Source organism: Cololabis saira, chromosome 7 (genome assembly GCF_033807715.1).
Source record: "Cololabis saira isolate AMF1-May2022 chromosome 7, fColSai1.1, whole genome shotgun sequence".
NCBI classification, from domain to species: Eukaryota; Metazoa; Chordata; class Actinopteri; order Beloniformes; family Belonidae; genus Cololabis; species Cololabis saira.
Window position 1 is genome coordinate 1,693,655 of NC_084593.1, and position 9,626 is coordinate 1,703,280.

The following is a 9,626-nucleotide window of genomic DNA, read 5'->3' on the forward strand; positions in this document are numbered from 1 at the left end:
ATGGTTGAATAAAAACACTTACACTTCCTCAGACCTGGTGTCAGCCATTGTTGTCCAGCAGGCTCCACCCTTGAAGGAGGAGGAGGGTCAGACCAGCTCAGTCTCTCTCAGAGGAAGCAGAGATGTCAGAGCCCCCTCCCCCCCCCCCCCCCTCCACTACATCCCCCCATCACCTGTTGGACACTCCTGTATCCACCACACCCCGCCCCCCCCCCATCACCTGTTGGACACTCCCGTATCCACCCCCCCCATCACCTGTTGGACACTCCTGTATCCACTACACCCCCCCCATCACCTACATAGTGTCCTACCTGAGAGTGTCCTACCTGAGAGTGTCCTACCTGAGAGTGTCCTACCTGAGGGTGCCCTACCTGAGTGTCTCCTACCTGAGAGTGTCCTACCTGAGGGTGTCCTACCTGAGGGTGTCCTACCTGAGAGTATCCTACCTGAGAGTGTCCTACCTGAGAGTGTCCTACCTGAGGGTGTCCTACCTGAGAGTGTCCTACCTGAGAGTGTCCTACCTGAGTGTGTCCTACCTGAGAGTGTCCTACCTGACAGTGTCCTACCTGAGTGTGTCCTACCTGAGTGTGTCCTACCTGAGAGTGTCCTACCTGAGTGTGTCCTACCTGAGAGTGTCCTACCTGAGGTTGTCCTACCTGAGTGTGTCCTACCTGAGGGTGTCCTACCTGAGAGTGTCCTACCTGAGTGTCCTACCTGAGGTTGTCCTACCTGAGAGTGTCCTACCTGAGAGTGTCCAGTCTCCAGCGGGGATCCTCCAGTCCAGACAGAAGCTTCCCTGCTGACTCCCCTGGATGGTTGTAGCTCAGGTCCAGATCTCTCAGGTGGGAGGGGTTGGAGGTCAGAGCTGAGACCAGAGAAGAACTTCCTTCCTCTGAGATCAGACAGCCTGACAGCCTGCAGACACACAACACAGGTCTGCTGTGTGTCCTCTGCTCAAGTGTCCTGCTGCAGACACGTTTAGCAGCATGTTCTCTGGACCTGGAGAAGACTTGTATGAATCCTGACCTGAGAGCCTCCAGGTGACAGTGTGGACTCTCCAGTCCAGGACACAGCTTCTTCAGTCCAGAATCCTGCAGGTCGTTGTTACTGAGGTCCAGTTCTGTCAGACTGGAGGACTGAGAGCTGAGAACTGAGGAAAGAAGTGGACAGATGTTCCCTGAGAGGTGACAGCCACTCAGTCTGCAGACGGAAGAAAAGAACAACAACCAGGTTATTTCACTGTTATGGAAGAAAATGTAGTTGTGTCTCCAAATGTTCTGCTGGTCTTCAGCTCATCCTGCCCCCCCAGTACGAACATAAATTAAAGTTTTTCCTTGTCAGAGTTCATGTTTGTGGTATTTTAGGTTAAGAACCAGCGTAAACTCACTCATGTGAGGTTGTGCTGAAAAAAAGACCCAAACAAGTGAAGAAAACATGAAACGTGGAGGTAAAACCAGACGTAGTCAGAAACTAGCCTCCACTCCAGAGGTCCAACATGTGTCTGTTGGTACTTACAGAACTTTCTTGGAGGCTTTGACCACCGGCAGCAGCCTCCGTATAGCCTCCTCTGAAGCTGAGAACTTCTTCAGGTCAAACACCTCCAGATCTTCTTCTGATGACAGTAAGATGAAGACCAGAGCCGACCAATGAGCAGGAGACAGTTTACGTCTGGAGAGACGTCCTGACCTCAGGGACTCTTGGATCTCCTCAACCAGAGAACGATCGTTCAGTTCATTCAGACAGTGGAACAGGTTGATGCTTCTCTCTGCAGATAGATCTCCACTGATCTTCTTCTTGATGTATTGGATGGTTTTCTGATTGCTCTGTGAACTTCTTTGGTTTGATGTCATCAGACCTCGTAGGAGGTTCTGATTGGTCCCCAGTGAAAGACCCAGGAGGAAGCGGAGGAACAAGTCCAGGTGTCCGTTGGGACTCTGTAAGGCCTTGTCCACAGCTGTCCGATAGAAACCGGTTGAAGAAGGGTGAGTTGTTAGTTGATCTTCCAACAGGTTGACTCCAGAGTTGATGAAGGTCTGATGGACATGAAGAGCAGCCAGATACTCCTGAACACTCAGATGGATGAAGCAGAAGACCTGGTCCTGGTACAGGTTGCTTTCCTCTCTAAAGATCTGGGTGAACACTCCTGAGTACACTGAAGCCTCTCTGATATTGATGCCACACTCTCTCAGGTCTGATTCATAGAAGATCAGGTTTCCTTTCTGCAGCTGCTCAAAAGCCAGTTTTCCCAGAGACTCCACCATCTTCCTGCTCTCTGGACTCCAGTGTGGATCCGTCTCAGCTCCTCCGTCATACTTGACCTTTTTCAGTTTGGCCTGGACCACCAGGAAGTGGATGTACATCTCAGTCAGGGTCTTGGGCAGCTCCCCTCCCTCTCTGATTTTCAGGACGTTCTCCAGGACTGTAGCAGTGATCCAGCAGAAGACTGGGATGTGGCACATGATGTGGAGGCTCCGTGATGTCTTGATGTGGGAGATTATCCTGCTGGTCTGCTCCTCTTCTCTGAACCTCTTCCTGAAGTATTCCTCCTTCTGTGGGTCAGTGAACCCTCTGACCTCTGTCACCAAGTCAACATACTCAGGAGGGATCTGATTGGCTGCTGCGGGTCGTGTGGTGATCCAGAGACGGGCAGAAGGAAGCAGGTTCCCCCTGATGAGGTTTGTCAGCAGCACGTCCACTGAGGTGGACATTCTGGGGTCAGTGACGATTGTAGAGTTGTGGAAGTCCAGAGGAAGTCGACTCTCATCCAGACCGTCAAAGATGAACACGACCTGGAACTCTTCAAAGCTGCAGATTCCTTTGGTTTCAGAGAAGAATCGATGAGCTAGTTCCACCAAGCTGAACTTCTCCTCTCTCAGCACATTCAGCTGTCTGAAGGTGAATGGAAGCAGGAACTGGATGTCCTGGTTGGTTCTGCCTTCAGCCCAGTCCAGACTGAACTTCTGTGTTAGGACTGTTTTCCCGATGCCGGCCACTCCCTTCGTCATCACCGTTCTGATTGGTCCTCCTTTTCCAGGTGGGGGTTTAAAGATGTCTTCCTGTCTGATGGCTGTTTCTGCTCCGTCTGGTTTCCTGGAAGCTGATTCAATCTGTCTGACTTCATGTTCTTCGTTGACCTCTCCGGTCCCTCCCTCTGTGATGTAGAGCTCCGTGTAGATCTGCTCCAGAAGGATTGTCTTTCCTGCTTTAGTGATCCCCTCAGACACATGCTGGTGCTTCTTCTGCAGCAGACTTTTGAGTTTGGATTGACAAACAGCAGCGAAGGTCTCTAAATAAAGATGAAATAAAGAAAACCACTTAGTGCTTTAAAACCAGCCCACAACAAGTTCTACTTCCTCTAAAGAATCAACATTTCAACATTCACTGATCAGCGGTTCAATGATGAGTATTGAAGCGTTTTCCTCCCAAAAACCCCTCCGATCAATCAGAGGAACAACAACAGTGTTTCCTCTACGATTCACTTCAGACACACAAGTTGTCTTTGTTTTGTGTTTGCTGGAACTGAATATTGAATCTACACGGTTCAACTGTTTAGAATAAAACTTTAATTTACTGGGATATTAATGACCCTATTAATGAATGTTCTTAACAGAAGATGAGCTGAGTTCCTCCACCTTCCAGTGGGTTTAATGTTGTGTCTGATCTGTGAATGTCGGTCCTCTACTGACACATTGGGTGTTGTTTATCCAGCAGCTCAGATGTTCAGAGAAACGTCTTACTGTTCTGAAGGAGGTCAGCCAGCTTCTCCTGCTTCCTCCTCCTCAAGAACTTCACTGTGATCTTCACGAGTGTCTCTCTGATGCTCTTCTGCTCTTCATATTCATCCTCCTCCTGACTCTCTGAGGATTCTGGGTAATCTGGACTCAGAACCTTCTGGATCTTCTTCAGCTCGTCCTTCACAAACATGACGATGTCGTCCTCCAGCAGCTGGAACAGAAGACCACATGAAGGACATAATCAGACTAAAACCACGGAGACAAACATCAGGTCCATGTTGGACAGACTGACAGTCCACTGGTCTCCAGAGACCAGCATGGAGACAAACATCAGACCCATGATGGACAGACTGACAGTGCACTGATCTCCAGAGACCAGCATGGAGATGGACATCAGGACAACAACAGAAGCAGTTGTTGTTCATGTACAGACCTGAAAGATGGAGTCCAGCTGGGTCTGATGCTGCTGGACAGACGGACCACTGGGGGACTCTGAGATCTGCTGGTCCACTCTGTGGAGGAATCATGGAGAACTAGGTCACATGATGTCTGAAGGTCCATGGAGTCATGTTTGCATGAGGACAGTCCACCAGAGGACTTCCTGTCATGTTAAAGGTTCTCTGGTCCACGACTGAGAACGTCCACGTCTCTCTCCCAGTACAAGCTCTCAATCTGGTGGTACAAGAAGGTCCAGCAAGTGTCCACAAAGATCAGCTTCTCAACAGATCAATGTTCACATGGTTCCAGGAACCATCTGTCCTCCTGCATCCAGCAACACCGTCCACCTGTTTGTCCTGCTGGACAAACCGCTGAACTACAGTCACTCAGAAGAGACTCCAAAACCCCCTTTATAGTCTGCTGTGTTTCTGGAAACATCAACAACCATCTAAGAATGGCAGCAAAATATAGAAATGTTCACTTTAAACATGTTATGATGAAAACGTTTCAGTCTCAGTTACGTTTTTCACAAACATTTATGTAAAATAAGAATAATAATAATAATGACTTGGATTTATATAGCGCCCTTCAAGGCACCCAGAGCGCTTTACAGAGATCATTATTCATTCATACACATCCTCACTGGTGGTGGTAAACTACGGTTTGTAGCCACAGCTGCCCTGGGGCAGACTGACGGAAGCGTGGTTGCCATATCGCGCCAAACGGCCCCTCCGACCACCACCAACATTCATACACATTCACACGGGGCAAGGTGGGTAAGGTGTCTTGCCCACCTTGTTTGTCATGTTTGTCTACGACAGCAAACTGAGCTACTGCCGCCCCAATGAAACTCACCTCACTGAGAGAGAACGTTGGGTATCTTTAAAATCCCAAATTAAATCATTTGATGCATCACTCTTCAAGGACACACAGCTGGGTCCAGGTCCAGGTCCAGGTTCAGGTCCAGGTCCAGATCCAGATCCAGGTCCAGGTCCAGGTCCAGGTCCAGGTCCGGGTCCAGGTTCAGGTCCAGGTCCAGATCCAGATCCAGGTCCAGGTCCAGGTCCAGGTCCAGGTCCGGGTCCAGGGCGTCTCCTGTAATAAAGGTGTTTGGTGACGTGAGGTCATGTTATGGTCTCTGGAAAGATCCTAGACACAACATGTATTGTAATAGATGCTTTATAGATAAAACTGAACTGAAAATTATAAAGACACATATTTTTAAAACAAAAATAATCATGTTACGACAAAAACATTTCAGTCTATTTTACGTTTTTCAGAAACATTTATGTAAAACTCACCTCTCTGAGGAAGATCGTTGGGTATCTTTAAAATTTAAAATTATATCATTTGATTTCTCACTCTTCAAGGACACACAGCTGGGCTCAGGTCCAGGTCCAGGTCCAGGTTCATGTCCAGGTCCAGGTCCAGGTACAGGTACAGGTCCAGGTCCAGGTCCAGGTCCAGGTCGTGTCCTGTAATACAGTTGTTTGGTGATGTGAGGTCTGAACTCTGACGTGCAGAAGAGTCATGGAGAGTTAGATCATCTCACCTCTCTTCTTCTCTCCAACTCTCAGGTTTTCCCCTGGGGGAGGTTTCTGAGGGAAGGACTCCCTCCTCTCTGTCCTCACACTGATCCATGCTGCTGGATTCACATCAGCTCACACACACCATCTACCTTCATCTGCAGAGGAAACACACGTCATGGTAGATGTACAACGACCAGCTCTGACTGATCTTCTCTTCAGCTTCATGTCCGACAGCAGTGAGGAAGCTGCTGCACTTCTACTATCTGACCACTAGATGGAGTCGTGGAGCTGCAGCTCAGCTCACACCCTCAACCCACATTTACACTCCATTTAATCACACGTTTGCTCTTAGTTTCTGTCTCCAGGACAAAAGATCATCATTGACTCTGAATTACTGAAACACCTGAGACCCTGGAGAGTCCAGTCCTGGACCCAGTTTACACCCAGACCAGGTTCTGGTCCATGCCAGGGTGTAAAGGGAACCCAGTACGGCGCAGGCGCGTGCTTCATGTAACCGAAGTCTTGCACAATTTTTACAATATCTTGAAGGTTTAAGGTTCAACAATCTTTATTATTATTATGATTATTATTGTTTAATATAGAGCAAAGGTAGAAGTCAGAGAAAACACGCACATCCCAATATCCATGTAAGGCATGAGTGCTGGACAAAAAGCGTCATATATAGAAAAAGAACAGTGTCCGCACATCAAAATGAGCTCCCACAAAAAACATTTATTCTAGCATGACGTTTCGAGCCACATTGCTCTTCCGCAGATTCTTAAATAACTTAAGCGGACATGTTTTTTTCTTAATATAGAAACATTTTGAGTTTTGAGCACTCTCAGGGTGCTTTAGGAGGCATCAAAACACTGAAAGAGGAGTAAAAAGAATATGGTTGTATTTTCTATTTTCTGTATTTTTAATTAAACTACTGACATTCAAAAGTAGAAAAAGGGAAATAAAACTCACACAGTCAGAAACATTTCATCCAGATGAGTCCTCGCTCCATTCTGAGTTGTATTAATGTACAGATGGTTTATTTTATGTTAAATAAATGTAATGTTTCTGGATGAGAGTTAGCCTGTAATCTGAGCTGTGATGTCATAAAGTAGACTGATGTCTCCAACTGCAGAAACACTGAACTTTGTCCTCCAGAATACTGCAGTAAAACTTGTTATTAGATTAATATTTAACACCCAGCAGGCAGAAGCCGCAGCCACCACCTTTAGCCAGCCGCTAACCGCTAACCCCTTTGGTCCGGGGTCAGAACTCTGAGAACAAACACTTCATCACGGTTCAGAAAGAGATATTTACAATATATGTCTTAGCAACTACTGAAGACAACAGCAGTTACACCGTAGGCCAAAGAGAGGACTGGCCCTTTAACGGACCCTCATCACACAAATCTGCCCCCAAACCTGCACCCAATCTTCCCCCAAATCTGCCCCCAAACCGGCCCCCTCCAAGCCCCCAACTTCCCTGTGTCGCTGCACACAGAACCACTACACACCGTAGGCTAGCCAGCAACACTCTGGCATTAGCATGCAGGTAATAACACACATTTTGAATTTTCTGCAAACTGGCCACTAGGGGGGCGTCCCAATTTGTTTGTGGTGTGTTGAGCCGCATTTCGTAATAAACGTCAAAAATGTAATAACTTTGTCATTTCATTTTGTAATAAACTACCCCAACGCATGTTGTAATACATTTTGCCACATTATGTAATAAGTTATTACATTTTGAAAAGATTATTACAAAATGCACTTGCAACTTTTTTATTCTCTATAAAATGTAATAACATGGTGCATTATGTAATAACAATTCTAAAGCATAGTTTAGTTGTTTGTTATTGGCCTATATAATTCCAAACTTCAAATAGGCAACTAAAGTTATATTTTGAGTTTTATACATAGATTTATTGGATACATAGCTCTGAGGGAAATTGCATGAAAAACAGTAAAAGTCACTCTTGTATAAATTAATTGTTAAACAAACAACAATAATAAGTATTATTACATAATGCACCATGTTATTACATTTCTTAGAAAATAAAAAAGTTACAGTGGATTTTATAATAATCTTCTCAAAATGCAATAACTTATTACATAATATGTCAAAAGTTATGACAAAATGCGGCTTTATTACAAAATGAAATGAAAAAGTTATTACATTTTGGACGTTTATTACAAAATGCGGCTCAACACGGTGGTTTTTGAAAACTTTATGTCCATAACTAACATGCCAAATATCAAAAACTTGTCACCAAGTGCAGGATTTTCCAGAATTCCCTCCCAGCTGTTCAGAGTGTGACGGCGGGAGAGCAGCATCTCCTCCTCCACACGGATGGAGACGGTAAAGCTGCTTCAGTCACCAGTACCAGCTGGTCCTGCTGACTGACTGCAGTCCAGCAGCCGTCATTCCTACTCACCTGGTCAAATCAGCCGCTCCTACATTTTCATGTCCCTCCTATTTCAGCCTTTACGGTAAATTAATGAACGCGGCTCAGAAACACAAAGATATGAAGTACTGAGTTTGAGATAATGCAGATATTTTTTTAATATACCCAAACTTCCACCGTAATATTTACACGCTCTTCCTGTAAAAGAAAATGATCAAACACTTTTCTTTTAACATCTAAACTTCAAACACCTTACTTTTCTACAAAGGTCAATCGCCTTTTTTGGTTCAGGTTCTGTTTTGCAGAGACTATAAAAATGAATTCTCCCATTATTTCACCCAATGCCTCACATAGCCCTCTACACAACTACAATCACTACAGTGAATTTCAAACAATTTTACTGTACAAATATTGAAATATCAATGTGTAAAATTCCTACACCTTACACGACCATCGTCCACCTGAACTGCTGCTCATTCACCTGCTGACCATCACCTACCTGAACTGCTGCTCATTCACCTGCTGACCATCATCTACCTGAACTGCTGCTCATTCACCTGCTGACCATCACCTACCTGAACTGCTGCTCATTCACCTGCTGACCATCACCTACCTGAACTGCTGCTCATTCACGTGCTGACCATCATCTACCTGAACTGCTGCTCATTCACCTGCTGACCATCGTCTACCTGAACTGCTGCTCTCATTCACCTGCTGACCATCGTCTACCTGAACTGCTGCTCATTCACCGACTCCGCTCCAACATCTGGACGCGTTGAACCGTCGGCTCCTTCGTCCTTCAGTTCCAGCTGTGAGTCCATTAACGGGAATTATCTGCGGAGCTTTTGTCCAGAAACGGAGCTGCTGGCAGTTTATAAACTGCTCCGATGGCCTTCACACGGAGCTCCACACCCAGAAACCCGTCCACGAGGACGCGGAAGGAAACTGGACTGAAGTATCTGCGTTGTCTCGCTATATGTTATAAAAAGCAGGCGAGAACCGACAGCTTATCTTTAGGGTTACTTATTCACAGCTCTTTTATCACCCTCATATTTTAATATGAATAAACTCGGTTCAAAGATCAATTAAATAAACGCAGCAAGTTCTGCTTGACTCCAGACGCACTAGTTTGTGGTGGAAACATGGAACATCTGCACTCCTGGAATTACAGAATCAGAATCAGAATCAGAATCACAATCACAATCACAATCAGAATCAGCTTTATTGGCCAAGTTTGAACTTTGCCCGACAAGGAATTTGACTCCAGTTATTTCGGTCACTGTACCCAGATTTAAAAGTAGCAACAGTAAAATAACAAATGTACAGTAAATAAACAATGTGGCACTTATTAACATGTATACAATACAATTAAAAAAGTGAAAGGTGCAGAAGAATGAGGTAAACATGGTATTTATTTGCCCTCTAGTGGACACATAAATTACTGCATTAAAATTGCTTATCTAATCTCTATTAAAAAAATATTATAAAATCTTTTTTTAATATATATATTTTTTATTATTATTATTT

At 45.3% G+C, this 9,626-nt stretch overlaps 1 protein-coding gene across 4 annotated transcripts in view; it reads right to left on the reverse strand.

Moving 5' to 3' along the window:
• Window positions 1–9,057, reverse strand: part of LOC133446714 (NACHT, LRR and PYD domains-containing protein 3-like) — a 39,919-nt gene extending 30,862 nt beyond the window's left edge. For 2 of the 4 annotated variants that reach the window (XM_061724718.1, XM_061724719.1), the window contains exons 1-9: window positions 8,829–9,057; window positions 5,725–5,856; window positions 5,474–5,647; window positions 5,028–5,267; window positions 4,168–4,246; window positions 3,738–3,945; window positions 1,516–3,286; window positions 1,027–1,200; window positions 745–915 (exon numbers count right to left, since the gene is read on the reverse strand). In XM_061724718.1, the coding sequence (XP_061580702.1) occupies window positions 745–915; window positions 1,027–1,200; window positions 1,516–3,286; window positions 3,738–3,945; window positions 4,168–4,246; window positions 5,028–5,267; window positions 5,474–5,647; window positions 5,725–5,813 (2,906 nt within the window). In that variant the 5' untranslated portion in view covers window positions 5,814–5,856; window positions 8,829–9,057. Of the gene's footprint in view, window positions 1–22; window positions 70–744; window positions 916–1,026; window positions 1,201–1,515; window positions 3,287–3,737; window positions 3,946–4,167; window positions 4,247–5,027; window positions 5,268–5,473; window positions 5,648–5,724; window positions 5,857–8,828 lie in introns of all 4 variants that reach the window. The other 2 variants (XM_061724717.1, XM_061724715.1) reach the window with 2 other exon arrangements.
• Between the last annotated feature and the right edge of the window lie 569 nt (window positions 9,058–9,626).